This window comes from Perca flavescens, chromosome 23 (assembly GCF_004354835.1).
Source record: "Perca flavescens isolate YP-PL-M2 chromosome 23, PFLA_1.0, whole genome shotgun sequence".
In the NCBI taxonomy this organism is placed as follows: domain Eukaryota; kingdom Metazoa; phylum Chordata; class Actinopteri; order Perciformes; family Percidae; genus Perca; species Perca flavescens.
Window position 1 is genome coordinate 2,907,222 of NC_041353.1, and position 17,451 is coordinate 2,924,672.

Sequence of the window (17,451 nt, forward strand, 5' to 3'; positions counted from 1 at the left end):
AGAGGAATTTTACTGTTTTTCAGTCAAAGTTCTGGATGAGTTTTTATGCCTTTCATTGTAGATTGCAAACTGGCTTAGCGTAATTTATCTTAACTCATTAATGACTATGTAATGAAGGGAACGAACACTTCTTTTTTTATATTTTGCTAGTCATAGAGTGTAGAGAGAAGGGTTGAAATGTCTTGTACGCACCTTGAGCCCAAAAACTTTTATCTGGAAGTGGTCGACCTGCTGCGGCCCGCTCTGTGTCCTGACGTATTGTGGCTCTGTAGCCACGCCAATGTGAACGGTCACCTGGAAGTGGTTCTTCTTCTGGCAGACGAAAGCCTCGTCAGCTGCAGAGTAGTTGAAGCCTTTATCTGTGTCAACGTGGTAGGCAAGAGGAGGCCTGGAAAGGCACATGAAGGTGCTTGGTGTAAGGATGGTGATATCAGTTGTTCTGTCCAAAACTTTGGTCCAGAGCAAGATATCTCAACAACTATTGACCAGATTTAATGTTAAAAACACTGATTCAGCTGGTTCTATACTCACAGTGTCTGGTAGCTGCTGTCGTACAAAGTACTCCAATGTTCCAGCCTATACTGTTCCCAAGTTAGCAGCTGGTAGGATCCCAAACCACCTACACTGTTCCCTATACTGCTACCTTGAGTCCCATCTCCTTCACTGTAGGAAGCCTCAATTCCTGCCGATGGTTCCTCAGACTCAGATCTCCTCCTCTTTTTACTCCCTGGGGAGCTGAAGCAGGACAGACAGATTCAGAGTTCAAACCAAACATCCAATCACTGACTGACAAGGACACAAGATTGTCTTTTTATCCCCAGAGTTAATTTATAATAACTTTGATCATCTGAAAGTTAGTTTTTACCTCATTAGGTCAGGTAAAAATATGACAGAAAATGTGATAATTGTCCATAATCTGTTGACCACACAAGATAAGTCTGATTTTCAGGTAAAGTCTACGACTCCCTGAGAGTAATCATTGACACTTGGTTGTGTCTGATGCTGGTGACTTCACCACTCAGCAGATGTGGGTAGGTGTCTCTAAGACTGTCCTACTTTGGTTCCAATCATATCTCAACCACAGAACGCTCTCCATTGCGATTGGTAATACTTCCTCCTCTACTGCCCATCTTACTTGTGGTGTGCCGCAAGGCTTATTTTAGTTCCACTACAGTCATGCCGATGACACCATGCTGTGTGTTTTTATGACATCTGGTGACAGTAGCGCTCGCTCTTATTAAATCTTGACGAAATTAAGTGCTGGATGTCCAACATTTCCTGCAGCTAAATGACGATACATGACACCTTATTCGATCCTTGTCACTCCTTCCATCTGATCTATAATAACATTTTCAGTCTGTCAATCAGCAATCAATGTGTAGATAGAAATCTGGGAGTCCTATTTGACTCTGACCTCACATTTGATGGAGGGTCAAGGAGGTTGTACAGTCCTGTTTTCTCCATTTGAGAATATATGCTTTAATAATGCTTTTCTTCCCATTTTGACTTCTATCATTTAATTTACTCCTGTTTCAATCTGAGCTCTCTTTCTTGACTGCTATTGGTCCAAAATGAGGCAGCAAGGATCTTAACAAATTCAAGACAGTGCGATCAAATCACCCATATCTAAGCCTGCCTTCACTGTCTACCAGTTAATTGCAGAATTGATGTTAAAAATCAACTCATTACGTTTAAGACACATCTGTGAACTTCTGTCCCATTATCAACTGGACCACAACTTGAGGTCCTCTGGCAAGTTTTTTCAGCTGTTCCTTGGTTAATAGCTAGAGTCTAGAGACAGAGCCTTTGCTAAGGCATAATTCATTGTAGGAAAAGCACAGGTGTTTTCAAAACCATTAATGATGGCTGCATTCCACTTAGGAGAGGTCCTGCTATTGTGCATGCTAACCCACTGAAATAGCTTACTGGGACACTTGATGGAATTGAGCCATCGTTAAGGTTATTAATTTCAGCTGTGCTTTTCCTACTATGAGTCAAGATAAGATAAGTCAAAATTTCTGCTATGAAAAAGGTCCCTTCAGTGTCAGGTTCCTTTTCATGACATATTCCTTCAGCCAGGCATAGTGTAAAAAGAACAAAATGGCGATTTAGTAAAGACTAAAAGCCACAAATCTGACAATGCCGGAGGTCTGTTTACCAGGTGTTTAGCGAGGAGGTGGAGCCCAGCAGACAGGTTGAAGGAGGCGTGGATAAATTTGAGACCAGGCTCGGACCAGTGCAGGGTGTGACAAAGCTGTTCGAGGGGTGCAGTGGCGGAGAAGGAGGTGTGGGAGGGGTGTAAACCTGCGAGCAGCTCTCTGGATTCAGGTAGTGTGTGTGTTCAGGGGAGTGGTGTGTGTGCCGGTGCAATGGGGCAGGGGGAGCAGGTGTGGTCCCAGACTTGATGTAAACGTTTGTGAGACCCAAACTGTGGAGCTGTTCGTGGGTCACCAGCTCATGGTGGGCGAGGGCGGGGCCTCGATCCTTAAAGCGACAGGACGACGAAGGGGCCGGCAGTTGTGTTGGCTGGAACAGTCCAGGGGTGGTCTGCTGGTTGGACCAATAAGGTGGCTTGTATTGGTAGTCTGCCAATCAGAGAAGTACAGTAGATTTACCCATACAGTTTCAAGTATCTTTGCTTGCAGAGGCATAAAGAAATACATTTTTAGTGTAGTTAAACTTTAGCAAACTTTAGTATGTGAATTTGAGCTGCTGAGCTTTGGGAAAAGACAATCCCATTTACCTAAAACTCTCAAATGTAGTGTAAATGTAGTGGTTTAAGCTGTGAACAGTACTTGGTATCTGTGCAGGTGAACAAGCCTCGGAGCTTGAGTCAGGAGGAGATTCAGGGAGCATGCTGGGAAAAACAAGCAAACACAAATGGTTAACCTATAAATGGCACTATTTTAACCATCTAAGTGCACAGCATGAAGCGCCTGCCGCAGGTGCGTTTAGGGCGTGTCCAAATCCACTTTTGCTAGTTTGACGGTGGAAAATATATTTATTTGTAATCTTCTGCATGTGTGTGTGCATCTCTGTGTGTGTAACAAGCATTGTGTGTGTGCGCTGTGCATGAGCCTAGGCGCATTTTTGTAACGCTCTGTTAAAATAACAATGAAATGCTGCATTATTGACTTTAGACCAGGTTTTTGTTGGTTAATGGAGCGATCACTTCCCGCTGCCTCAAGATAGACATACGCCCAGAATGCACCTGAACACACCTCCCTGTCAGTTGGCAGACTGGATCAAAATTTCTTTTGTGGGCCTCCCAGTTTGGTGGTTTCTGTGAATCTCTGTAAATTTATGGAATTCCAATTCCATAAAAAGCTTTTTTTTTTCTCCATATTATTTTAATTGTATGCTGTGGAAAGTAGTTTAAGTGTACATCATGTGTTTTATATTGTTTTAATGGGATCTTCTCTACAGATAGCTTTCTGTATTTACAACCTTCACTCAGCTGATAACCAACTAGGTCAATGCCATTTTGTGTGTGTGTGTGTGTGTGTGTGTGTGTTATATAACAGTCTGTGTTTCCAGGAATGAGGATGTTACAGTAAGTTTCCCGTTACCACAACCAATGCTCGTACTACAGTTTCTTTACACATATTTTACATTTTATTACATACTATATTCCCTCTTTAATGTTGTAAAACATAATAACTTAAAATCACTAAAGGAATATGTGTATTAGACTTTGTAGGATCATTACTGAGGAGCAAATTAATATAAAATAAAATGTTCCAGGAAAGTTATTGAGCTGGAATTATGTGAGTGTGAATCTTACAAGCTGTTGGGGTCCATGTCATTGCTGAGGTACTGCTCCAGGATGCTTGTATCCACGGCCACAGAACTGTCCAACACACCACTGACATCCTGACCTGCAGGCAGACACACACACACACACACACACACACACACACACACACACACGTTAACTGCTTCTCAGATCTCTGCAGGGTCGAATCTGACCACAGAACTACTGTAAGGACCTGTTGAACTTGAGAACCCCCTGAATGTCCTTTTCAAGGACTACTGGTGTGTATTAAAACTCCCCAAGGACGACCACTTGAACCTTTTCAAGGATCCCTGAAACCTTCTCAACAATTACTAGAACTACCTAAATAACCATAAGATCCTTCTCAAGGACCCATGGTACCTCCTCAATGACTTCACTTCAAGAATCTCCCCAAGTGTAACTAGAACTTAAAGGTGCCCTGCCACATGTATTTCATTACTTTGTGGTGATGTCTGAAGTTCTACCATGGACTCTGTAACATGTTTTGTTTAAAAAATGCCTTGGTTATCTTGTTTCAAGCCATTCTAGCGCGGTATAGAAAGCCTGCAGGAAGACTCAGCTTGATTTCTGCCAGTTCTCATTAATATTCAACAAGCTAAACTGTTTGAATCTGATTGGCTAACAGCTAGCCAATGAGAGCCTTGCTGTCAGAATCCTTTACCCAGCCAAACTGGGCGAGCTCATGAATAGTAATGAGCTCATGCAATATGATGTCAGACTGACCAGCTTTTGTGATTGGTCTGATTTCTCTGCTTATTTCTGCTTAGTGTCTAGAGCTGACAGAGGAGGTAGCAGTTCATTTTCACATTCACCACATAACACAAACACATATGGACCTCACATATTTAAAAAAATGCAATTAAAAACGGTTTTGTATGGCACGGCACCTTTAATCAAGGGTTCCTTTTTAAAAGGATCACTGGAATCAAGTCAGTGACGACTACAATATATCAACGACAATTAGGACCTACTCATGTACCCTAACACTAGAATAGAGCATTCTGCTGGAGCTCCCCAAGGTCCACAAGATCTACTTCCTCTAGGATCAATATATCGGCCTATATCTACCATAGACAGTATATAAAGTGGACCAACAGATCCCGACGGAGATCCGTGAAGGCTTTTTGAAGCTCTTTTCTGGTGAGCTCTAGCGTTACTGCGCGGCCTCCAACTGAGCTTGAAGACGTAGATGTGACGTGAGCAACGTGTCTGAAAGTGTGAAGTCTTCTGGTAGCTGTGCCGAGAGAAATCTCAATCATTCCCAATCTTACAGAGACGGAGAGTGTAGGTATATGTAAGGAGATAACATAGACACAGGCTAATTACTGATCACTAACATGCTAGTTAACATTAGTAATTAAACCTAAACAGCTAATGGAAGTCCAAACTGCCTGTGAGCTTCTCCTGTACTATACGGTAATTCCTCTACTGTGTGACACAGTTGTTAGCCTATTTTTATAAAAGCGTCTGCTACGGAGACATAACATGAGATACAAGATAATGCAGACTTTTATACATTGTTTATTTCTAAAGAAACACAACAATGGACAAATAGAGTCTTTAAACGCTTCAGATGTAAAGTTATTCGCTGTCAAAGTGACGTCAAAATGAATGGGAGTCAATGGGATGCTAACAGGAGGTGATGGCTTTGTAGCATCAAAATGGCGCCATAGGAGGTTTGAGTTCTGAAGCGAAGCTTACCCCCCTTGGCCTCTACGACCCAAGGAACAACCTCTAGGAAGACTTGAATCTCCTTAAGAATCCCTTGGCCCCGTCCTAAGGACCAGTATGGCCTTCCTGGGGATTCCTGGAAACTCTGTAAGGACCAGTTGAATCTCTTCAAGGACCAGTGAAACTTTCTTCTACTCATCGACCCCTGGGCTGCTCTCTTCAAGGACTAACAGAACCGTTTCAAGGAGCACCCCAAGATCCATAAAAAAATACCTCTTCAGGGATCAATATAGCTGCCTCTATGACCCGTAGGGCCACTTTCAGGACAACTTGAATCTCCTAAAGAACCCCTTGACTCTTCTTAACGACCAGTAGTACCTCTTTTAGGATTAGGTAAAGGTACTTTACTGTCACATACATGTAGCAAAATTCATTCTCTGCATTTAACACATCCCGCAATGGAGCAGTGGGCAGCCATTTACAGGGCCCAGGGACCGAGCCAGTGCCTTGGTCCATGTTGTTTGATGGTGGGGGAAACCGGAGCACCCGGAGGAGACCCACGCAAACATGGCGAGAACATACAAACTCAAACTCCTGGCCTGGCACGACCTGGATTCAAACCCAGAAGCTTCTTGCTGTGAGGCCACAAGGCTAACCTCTGTGAGGCCACAAGGCTAACCATTGGGCCACCATGCTGCCTACCGGGACCTCCATATGGACCACTTGAACCCCTTCAAGGACCAGTGAAACTTCCTTCTACTTATTGACCTCTGGATTGCCCTCTTCAAAGAACCTTCACAAGGAGCCCCCCAAGGTCCACAAGATCTACCTGTACCTGAAGGACCCTTTGGACCACTTAAGAACCAACTGAATCTCCTCAAGGACCACTGGATCCACTTTAAAAACAAACTGAACTTTCTGAATGCCACATGAATGACTCTTGGATCCTCCTCAGGATCACTACCACTTTAACCCTCTGAATAGTCACTAGCTCCTCATTAAAAACATTTAAGCTCCTTAAGAAGTCCTTAAATTGACCTGTACTTGACAATTTTAAGTCTCCAAAGTACTTCTTATGTGATCAGGTCCTTCTTCTGTCTGACAATCTAAATTATTCTCTCTCAGATTTTTAGCATTATGACAAAGAGACTCACTACTATAAGCAGACAACAATGCAACAGCTCACCACTGAAGAATTGCTGCAGCGCCTCATTTTCTCCCAGCACTTGGAGCGGCAGCCGGCCTGCTCCGGGCTCCATGCTGCCCAGCAGGGGGCGCTGCAGCTGGGGAGTCAGGAGGGATCGGGAGGGCCCCTGCTGGAGCTGCTGCTGCAGGGCTGAGGACAGACACAGACAGTGAATAAATAAATAAATATAAATATATAGAGAACTTATAAAGACTATTTTAGATTAACCGAGCATAGAAAAGTCAAAGCAGAACATTAATAAAATAAAAAGAGAAGAACCTAATCTTCTCTTAACAATGAATAAAAAAAAGAAATGTATTTATCTATATTTAAAGTGCCCTGCAGCCAGTAGGGGTTACAATATTGGAACGAACAAAGTACTGTATCTTACAATTTTTAGGTACTTGTACTTGAGTATTTCCATGTTATGCTACTTTATATTTCTACTTTATCACAGTTCAGAGGGACATATTGTACATTTTACTTTGCTACATTTATTTGACATCTTTAGTTACTTTAAAATTAAGATATTCTTGGGGGGCATTTCAGGCCTTGATTTTTATAGGAGAGCTTAAGACATGAAAGGGAAGAGAGAGGGGGGAATGACATGCAGCAAAGGGCCGCAGGTCGGAGTCAAACCTGCAGCTGCTGCGTCAAGGAGTAAACCTCTATATCTGGGCGCATGCTCTACCAACTGAGCTAACCCGGCCACAGTAAAAGTAAGAATTGACGTAAAAAAAAACAACATATGACAGTATATACAGTTACAGTATATTGTACATATTTGTTAAGGTAACATGTCTTTTACATTTATTGTTTAAGTTGGTGCATGCACCAACCACAATGTCTCTGCTCTCTATAAAATAATCAAAGATTAGAGAAAAATATACAGAAAATTACATTAGAAGTAATTCAGTAAAATCAGCTCTACTGACAGCTACTATTCATTCATCAATAACAATCTAAAATGTTAAATATTAAAATATCACAAAACAAGTACTGTACTTTTAAAAATTCAAATATAGATAGATAGATAGATAGATAATTATAAGAATTTTCATAATATAATTTTATAATAATTTATAATTTTTTGGGCATCGGAAAACCCTGACAAACTGCCGGGCAAATTTGAGATTTGCTCTACAAGTCCATCTGGCCAAGAGCCCATTCAAGCCCATTTCCAATTCTTCCAAATCGAGGCACCATCCCAACCGTTAACGGGCTTTACACGATGCCGATAGCTCAGCGATGGCGAGCAGCTCTTTGTTTACATTCAAAATGACGGCTACCGAAGTGCGGCGACCCGTTGATGCCGCTGTCGCTGCTACGTCACCCAGATCGTTGGTCTATACCAGGGGTGTCAAACTCAACTTCCCAGAGGGCCACACTGGAAAATAAGAATCACATCAAGGGCCAGACATGGAGAGTTTATTGATAGGCTTTTATTTAATCGAAAAAGTTAAATATATTTGACTGTATTATTGCATGTGTCATATAGTCTTCTCACTTACAGTCTGGTCGACATAAAGTCCTAAAGAAGTGAGGATAAAGTTCCTCAGCCATCATAGAAAAGAAGCGCCCAAAAACGTTGGAAAAAGTGACAAATGTTGGAAAAAGTGGCAAAAACGTCATAAAAAATTATTTCAGTAAAAGTGACAAAAACGTGGTGGGCCAAAATGTTTTGTGAACCTAAATTGATATGCCTTGAGTTTGACACATGTGGTCTGATTGGTTGAAGGACTATCCAATAGTCTAGAGTCTAGACTATTGGATAGTCCTTCAACCAACTCTAGGGGACCAACATTTGAGCAGATCTGAGCCAGTGGGCTGTGAATGAACCTCACCAGACCCACTGCCTGGAGAACCTAGGTAAAGGTACATTTGTTTTGATGGTGAGCAAACATGGGGAATGACAGCCCGGGGACCAACTCCAGAACATGGAGAAAACTCCACACAGAAAGGCCCCGGAACCACCTGGATTTGAACCCAGAAGCAGATTGCTGAGAGAGAGAGAGAGAGAATGACATGCAGCAAAGGGCCACAGGTTGGAGTCGAACCCTCAGCCACTGCACTGAGAAATAACCTCTATATATGGGCGCCTGATCTACCAACTGAGCTATCTGGCGCCCACTTCAAGTATATTTTGATGTAAATACTTCTGTACTGTTACTTCAGCGAGATTTTAAATGAATGACTTTGACTTGTAGCATGAGTAACGGAGGAAGGAGCAGGTTTATGATGCTTTAGTTTTGTCGGATTTCTGGTGATTTCCGTGACTCTTTTGGGGATTACAGGATAGGCAAAAACAAGCCTTGGCTTCAGCCTATTCCTTTTATCAGTTAGCTATGGTGGCAAATTGTGGGAATTAATTGTTTCTTTCATGTATGTTAACTGAAATAAAATTATTCATCAAGTAATGATATCAATGATTCACGTAAATTAAACTCACAGAGGAACACCATGCATTTTATTTAGGGTGTTTACAGTTATGTATTATAATATTCAAGATATTTTGGTTTTGTCAAGTCTTATTTTGAAAGGAGCATGTGAAATTGTGTTGTATTGACATTTAGCTGTTTTTATCCAGATTTTACCGATGCTTTTCTCCATAATTCACCTGAAAAACAACCAAAACTAAAACACGCAAGATGCGATTAACTCTTTGTTGAAACATACGCAGCAGCTCAGATCATATTTGATCAAACACACCTGTCTTTCTCTCCAAGATGGCCGTCAGTCAGTCGATCAGTCAGTCAGTGATCTCTGAGTTTGTCCCAACTGCTCGTCTTCAGGTATAATCCATCTCTCGTTAGAGTCGTAGTATCGGACGCAGGCTTCCTCCAGATGCGTCCGGTCTGCTTGATTTCTGCGGGATAGTTATGAGATGTATTTCCTTTTAGACATGAATTCGTCTTGTTTTTGTGTGAGGCGTCTGTGAATCCTCTCGGTCTGTCTGAACTTTGAGCTTTGAACAGGAAAAAGGTGAAACACATTCACACACCTGACGCAGGCCTGTAACACACCTACGTGTGTGTGTGTGTGTGTGTAATGAAGCCATAAACCTGACTGGAACTGCGCACACACTTGTGAGGACACTCATTGACATTGAGGCATACGTGCAGTTTACTGTCCCAAATCCCACTATGGCCACGCCAAGACGAAGCAGCTCGATTGGTTGGGGTTAGGCGTTTGACCTCGAGTGGTTAAGGTTAGGATAGGGTTAGGGTTAGGGTTACGTTACGGGGAATTTGGGACACTAAACTGCACGTATACCTGACATTCATTCATTCCCAACTTTGTAACCCTGAAACTTAAACACGAAAGGAAAAGGTCAACATTTTTGGAAATACTGCATGCAGAGTTAAATGGCATTGGTACAACTCTCATACAATGTTCAGTACCATCCTTCAGCCTGCAGGTGGCAGTGACGACTGTAAAAAGAATAATTGTGGCTTTAAATTCATCAGTGGTAAAAACAGGTTTCTGTGGACAAGAATACTGAACCCTTGTGTTGTCTTCTGGTTAAATTTGACCCATTTTCCAAATTTCTATATCAGAAATACAGTAGGAGTTTCTTTTGAACTATACCTAATTTTGATTGCCTGAGAACGAAAGATCAGAGCTCTACTTTCATTAAATTTTAGGGCGTATATTTAATTTTTTAGCATTTGAAAAAAAATCTTTCGAAACAGTATCACGACTGAATGTTGAGCCATCTGTGATGATACTTCTTTTAATAGTCTAAATAATTCATAATTTCGTCCTTTTTAACTCAAGAATTAGGTATAATTTCCTATAAATGAGGTTTATTGACCATAAATTCCAAAAATAATAATAAGTTGGTGTTAGTGGTGTTTATACATCGTAGTGAAAAGAAGCGTTAAATGTCAAAAAATGTGCCAAAAACATTGAAAAAAGCGCCAAAAGTGTTGAAAAAAAGAGAAACAAAATCAGAAAAAGTGTTGATTTTCAGTTTTCCACGGGGAGGATGACAAGTGCACGGTCAAATGGAAGACAACACAAGGGTTAAGTAAAATAGTCTAAAAAAAGTGTATTACAGTTTTTTCCCCCAATTGCTAAAACACAATTTTGCAAACTAGGCTGGTTTTATCAAAATAATTAACACAATTCACAGAAACCACACACCCAAACTGCAAAATACCTCATATATATCCTGCAAAATGATTTGAAGATTGCTCACATGCACAGACGTATTTGCAGATACACACACATGCTGTTGAAACATTAATTTATTTCTTTTTCACCAAACAAGTCAGTGCAACATATGCACAGCAGATATTTTTACATTGGACTGAACAAAAATATGCTCCCAAAAACAGTAAAAGTGAAAAAGGAAATTGCAGACAAAATATATAGAAAAAAAAGGTGCTCACCTGTGGTCTTTTCACAGTGCTTACTCCCTGATTGAAGTGGTAACAATGGACCATGGAGGTGATTGGCCAGGTGGCACATATATATATACTGGCCAATGAGCTCATGTAGTGTCATTTTGAATGGCAGTGTTTTGAAATGGCAAACATGTGACTTTATGTCAGATTGTTGTGTCTTAAGCAGAGAACCGTGTTCAGTTCATTTTGAATTGCAAAATGTGTGTAAAGCAAAAAAGTGTTTAGACTTTTGGAGACTTGAAAAGAGGTTTTGCTCTCTGTGTGTCAGTTTAAATAATTGTGCTATGCATGATGTCCTTTTTAGTGTTTTAGCAGTTGAAAAAAACTGTAAGTATATATATATTTTACTGAGCAACATTGTCGAATCAGATAAAGTGAGAATAATTCCAGATAAATTCAGCTGAGTCTCCAGCAGGTGGTGCTACAGGACAGTTTCAACTCTTCAGACAAACATGTCCTCAGCTGGCCCACGAAGCTGGGGGACGAGCTGACATTTGGGCCCCGACTCCCATGAGCAGTCAAGAATTTATGAACAGACAGGAGCAAAGTTAAGTTTCTGTTATGCAAAGTTCAGGCAGTTTTTATGAAAGTTAAGTCATGAAAATATGAGAGTAAAGCCATTTGTCATCAGAGATATTATCACGATTAGAGTGGCCCTTTATTGTAACCCACATGGGCCGAAATACGCACGAACGTCAGACCTAGGAGGTCTGGATGGACATATGAAGTGGAATACTTTACAACACTGCAGCATGTTTTTATTCAAGTTTAGGAAAAAACAAGTCCTCCAAATTAAGAAACAGAATATGTTGTTGGTTGTTGATTAAGGTGTGGTTAAATGTAGCCACAAAAAAACTACTTAGTTCAAGTTTGTTTATTCAGATCCTTTAGAACAGAGCTGGTACTCAGACGTTTTACTCAAGTAAAAGTACTAATACCACACTGTAAAAGTACTCTGTTACAAGTAAAAGCCTGTAAGTATCATCAGGAAAATGTACCTAAAGTATTAAAATCATAGTATAGTAAGCAATGTTGAACCCAAAGTTACACCCTTGGTTTTAATGCTTTGAGATCTTAATACTTGAGATCTCCAATTATGAGCAAAATTTAAATTTTGAGCATATCAAACACTTCATTTCCTGCATTCTGGTGAATTTTACTGCAATCATTTGAGCCTTTTTCTGCATTAATTTATGGTGCAAATGTCTTTAATAATGTAAAGGAAATTATTATTAGATATTTGGGAAGGGTGGGGGGGGGTTGCACTTGCCAACATGACATTATGACAAAATGCGTAAACATACACGTCACAGAAAATACGATGGCTAGTAATAAGAAAATACGATGGCTAGTAATAAGAAAATACGATGGCTAGTAATAAGAAAATACAATGGCTAGTAATAAGAAAATACAATGGCTAGTAATAAGAAAATACGATGGCTAGTAATAAGAAAATACGATGGCTAGTAATAAGAAAATACAATGGCTAGTAATAAGAAAATACGATGGCTAGTAATAAGAAAATACAATGGCTAGTAATAAGAAAATACTGGCGTTGTCAACTACGGTTTTCTCGCGCACTGATTTGCTAGTCAAGGGCTAGCCCTCCACCAATCAGATTGGTCAGTCGCTCTCGTTGAACCAATCATCCACCCCGAAATCTTTCCTTCTTTCTTTTACTCCAACAAAACAAATAAACGCAGGAATTTAATTTAATTCCTGGCAGCGTGAAGGCTTTAAAACAGTTTGTTAATTTCCTTTTTTTTTAACGTTTGGAAATGTTTAATTTTACAAGCCAATGAAATGCCATAAAACAATTCTCTAGGAAGTTTCTTGGAAACTTCATAGAAACTTCTGGTGCTAATTACACAGAAAAACAACAACAGACACAACAGTTTATAAACTGTCGTTGATGAATGTCTTCAAAGCTCAATTTAACCACAACCATAATCCATATTGAGAGCCTTTTAAAAAAAAAAAAAAAAAACTCAGGCCTAAATTATGTTTTTATTTTAGATTAAAGAAGTGCCTTTCCTTATTTAGCAAGGAAAAGGTTGGTATAGATCAGTATAGGTATAGATCTGATCAGTGTTGGATTATGGGGACCTAATTTATATGCACTCTACTTCATTTTTATTTAAAAAAAACTAGATGTACTATACCACTCAGCCTTGCGTTTCATTACAGGGGCAGCAGCTATAGGACTCACCACTACCCTACTACTCACTACTTCCTGCTGCTGCAACGCTGCCTCACACCGCTGCTGCTGGTACAGCTTGCCTCCACCTTCCTGGTTTTTGGTGTCATCATAACTTAACTCTGAAATTGTTTTAATGTCTCGGATTGGGCCCACTCTTGTGTACAGGGGGGTCTCAGCAGGGTGCTCCCTGTGTCATCTTGGCATGCTGCTTGGCTGATCCAGGGAGCCTTCATCGCCACATATAACTGTGTTTCCATTTGTTGCAATAATAATTAAATCTATAACAAGAGTGCTGCCTGACTGAATTGGGAGTAAATCAACCAGAGAAGAAGAACAGACAGGTAGTTTGTGTGAGTGGGATTCTCAAAAACTAAATGATATGAATAATTAAATGAAATCCCTTTGACTCTAAGCTCTTATCTGTTCTGGGTAATTGTGCGATTGCTTTAGTTTAGATTCAGAGTGACTCACCTCGGCTTCATTTCGTTCTTCCGTTGCAGCCACAAAAAGTTAAAATCACTCGTCTTCTTCGGGGTATAAATATCCACAATGCGTCACGATTACGTGGCAACAACGCGGTAATTGAAGTAGCGTGTTAACCTTCTCCTGACTGATGACGGAAACGTCAAACTTTGTTGTGCTTAAAGGAACACCAACGTGTCTCCAACACCTGACGCCGGTTTCTGATCGTCACCGTCTACAGGTGATGATGTAATTATCGTCAGACGATGTGTCATCAACTAAACTAAAGTAACTAGTAACTAAAGTAACTAGTAACTAAAGCTGGAACAAATGAATGTAGTGGAGTAAGAAGTCCAATATTTCTCTCTGAAATGTAGCGGAGTAGAAGTAGAAAGTGACATGAAGAGAAAAGACTCAAGTAAAGTACAATAGCTCATCATTTGGACTGAAGTACAGTACTGGAGTAAATGTACTTATATACATTCCACCACTGGTTGCCAGCTCTATCTCTACAGAGAGAGTTGTGTGGAGCTGATAGTCTTAATTAGCTTCGTAGCAACTCATTGGGCAACAGCTTGAATGTAATGGACGTTCATTAAGATCAAGAAGTTACGCACTAAAGTTTTAATGTTTACTACGTTGTTTATGTGTACGCACCAATCACCAAGGCCCATTCCACGTAGGGTAACTACTGTGGCAATAAACTCTTTTCTGATTCTGAAAACCTTCATATGAACAAAAGAAATGATGTGACCGAGTCAGGAGCTTCTCAAAGAGGGAACGATGCTCACCGATGATAGCCTCGAAAATTATTTTTTAAATCCTCGACACGTTTCGGTCTGTGCTGATGTGGATCGATGAGTCCATGACCACAGAAAGCTCATCACGCTGCTGTGGATCATTGTGTAATCGTTTAAATTCAACCCCAACCCCTGAATGAGTCACAGCAGCCTGTTTATTCAAACTGATGATGATATGAATCATAAAACACAGACACTTCAGAGCCACGTTGCTGTTTTATATATACACGTCACAAACTAAAATAACTCAAGACATTAAATATTTTACAACAGGAAGAGGAAACTACGACAGTCTGGGGCCACCGTCAATCTCAAAACGGTTTCCACGTTGAATGACTCTGGTCCATTAGCCTGGTCCTACCAGACTCTGGTCCATTAGCCTGGTCCTACCAGACTCTGGTACATTAGCCTGGTCCTACCAGACTCTGGTACACTAGCCTGGTCCCTAGACTCACACTAGCCTGGGTCTGGTACATTAGCCTGGTCCTACCAGACTCTGGTACATTAGCCTGGTCCTACTAGACTCTGGTACATTAGCCTGGTCCTACTAGACTCTGGTACACTAGCCTGGTCCTACTAGACTCTGGTACATTAGCCTGGTCCTACTAGACTCTGGTACATTAGCCTAGTCCTACCAGACTCTAATTAGCCTGGTCCTACCAGACTCTGGTACATTAGCCTGGTCCTACTAGACTCTGGTACACTAGCCTGGTCCTACCAGACTCTGGTACATTAGCCTGGTCCTACTAGACTCTGGTACACTAGCCTGGTCCTACCAGACTCTGGTACATTAGCCTGGTCCTACCAGACTCTGGTACATTAGCCTGGTCCTACCAGACTCTGGTACACTAGCCTGGTCCTACCAGACTCTGGTACATTAGCCTGGTCCTACTAGACTCTGGTACACTAGCCTGGTCCTACCAGACTCTGGTACATTAGCCTGGTCCTACCAGACTCTGGTACATTAGCCTGGTCCTACTAGACTCTGGTACATTAGCCTGGTCCTACTAGACTCTGGTACATTAGCCTGGTCCTACCAGACTCTGGTACACTAGCCTGGTCCAGAGAGTCTGGCCACTCTCCATAGACCAGTGTTAACTTCCTTGAAGGCGGGTACTCTGTTGAAGTTTAAAACTATTGGATCTGCCCAGAGCCACTCTGGATCTGCCAGAACCAATCGCTAACGTTTGGTCGTGACGTTGACTTAGCATCGCTAGCGTTAGCCTAAGCCAACTCTTTCACAGCTAACTGACATAAAAAGCTTTGAAAATGGGTCAACATGTGGCCGGGTTGGCTCAGTGGTAGAGCAGGCACACACAGGTGCGCGATCACAGAAGGCTTGTATCATGTGGACGCGCAGACAGTTTTGTTGTCATAACTTGGACTTCCTCATGGGGGCGAAAGAAACTACGCACTATAACTTTAAGACTTCAATCTTAGAGGATACCCAAACTTTAATCTGAGTGAATATTCATGTTATTTTCTTGTCAATTTGTCATTCTTATCTCTCGTAACATCGTAACATTACAATTTGCTAAGACCTATTCTGTATTTCCGTTTTTTCTTTTTGCTATTGACAGTACTCGCATATTTAAAGCAATCAAGATTAACGTAAAATTCGCCCGGCATTCTTCTGTAAATCTCAGAGAATATCCAAGTTTATTTTCTTGTGACTTTTCCACTTTAATCTTCGTTATCCTGGGTTTTTTTCTCAGAATATTACCCACGCTCCCCAGCTCCGTAACATAATCAATCAATCAATCAATACTCCGTCGATGAAAGGGTGACGTGTGAGTTTCACAAAGCTTCTGAACTTCCTATTTTAAGATATTTTAAGTGCTGATCATTCAAAGTGCAGCAGTAAACTGTCACACACAGCGGACATTCAAACAGTCAAGGCTTTCTTTTTTTGTCCTTTTTCTACAGTTACATCTATGGGCGGAGCCAGAAAAACAACACACACATTACGCTAGTTAACGTGCTAGCTTTGCTGCGTTAAGAATACAAATTAACACAGCAAATGTGTTTTTACAAATACAAATTCACAAGTTTCAAACCATATTGGATGTTAAAATAAAAAATTAAATCGTATCTCAAGGTCCGATTATTTACTTTTTCCAGAGGTTTCAACCACATCTCACGTCTTCATTATGGATGGAGTTTGGTCTGGTGCCATTGAGACAGATCAGTTGTTAAAGGTCCCATGGCACTTTGAGGTTTTTTAACATTAATATGAGTTCCCCCAGCCTGCCTATGGTCCCCCAGTGGTTAGAAATGGTGACAGGTGTAAACCGAGTCCTGGGTATCCTGCTCTGCCTTTGAGAAAGCTCAGATGGACCAATCAGGAATCTTCTCTTTATGAGGTCATAAGGAGCAAGGTTACCTCCCCTTTCTCTGCTTTGCCCGCCCAGAGAATTTGGCCCCCCCATGAGAGAGAGAGACATCATGGCTTTCAAACGAGCAAAGTGGCAGCTGGTCTGCATAAAAGAGACTTCAGATACAGCATTAGGGGACCACTAAGGTCTATATAAAAGAGACTTCAGATACAGTATTAGGGGACCACTAAGGTCTATATAAAAGAGACTTCAGATACAGCATTAGGGGACCACTAAGGTCTATATATAAGAGACTTCAGATACAGTATTAGGGGACCACTAAGGCCTATATAAAAGAGACTTCAGATACAGCATTAGGGGACCACTAAGGTCTATATAAAAGAGACTTCAGATACAGCATTAGGGGACCACTAAGGTCTATATAAAAGAGACTTCAGATACAGCATTAGGGGACCACTAAGGTCTATATAAAAGAGACTTCAGATACAGCATTAGGGGACCACTAAGGTCTATATAAAAGAGACTTCAGATACAGCATTAGGGGACCACTAAGGTCTATATAAAAGAGACTTCAGATACAGTATTAGGGGA

General features: G+C 41.0%; 1 protein-coding gene across 1 annotated transcript in view; it reads right to left on the reverse strand.

Annotated features, from left to right (window-relative positions):
* myrfl (myelin regulatory factor like) overlaps positions 1 to 11,094 on the reverse strand; it is a 45,013-nt gene extending 33,919 nt beyond the window's left edge. Inside the window, exons 1-8 of the mRNA XM_028570715.1 lie at positions 11,048 to 11,094; positions 9,363 to 9,519; positions 6,654 to 6,803; positions 3,785 to 3,878; positions 2,796 to 2,857; positions 2,159 to 2,585; positions 532 to 735; positions 193 to 388 (exon numbers count right to left, since the gene is read on the reverse strand). Coding sequence (XP_028426516.1) covers positions 193 to 388; positions 532 to 735; positions 2,159 to 2,585; positions 2,796 to 2,857; positions 3,785 to 3,878; positions 6,654 to 6,726 — 1,056 coding nt within the window. The 5' untranslated portion in view covers positions 6,727 to 6,803; positions 9,363 to 9,519; positions 11,048 to 11,094. The remainder of the gene's footprint in view (positions 1 to 192; positions 389 to 531; positions 736 to 2,158; positions 2,586 to 2,795; positions 2,858 to 3,784; positions 3,879 to 6,653; positions 6,804 to 9,362; positions 9,520 to 11,047) is intronic.
* Positions 11,095 to 17,451: the final 6,357 nt, after the last annotated feature.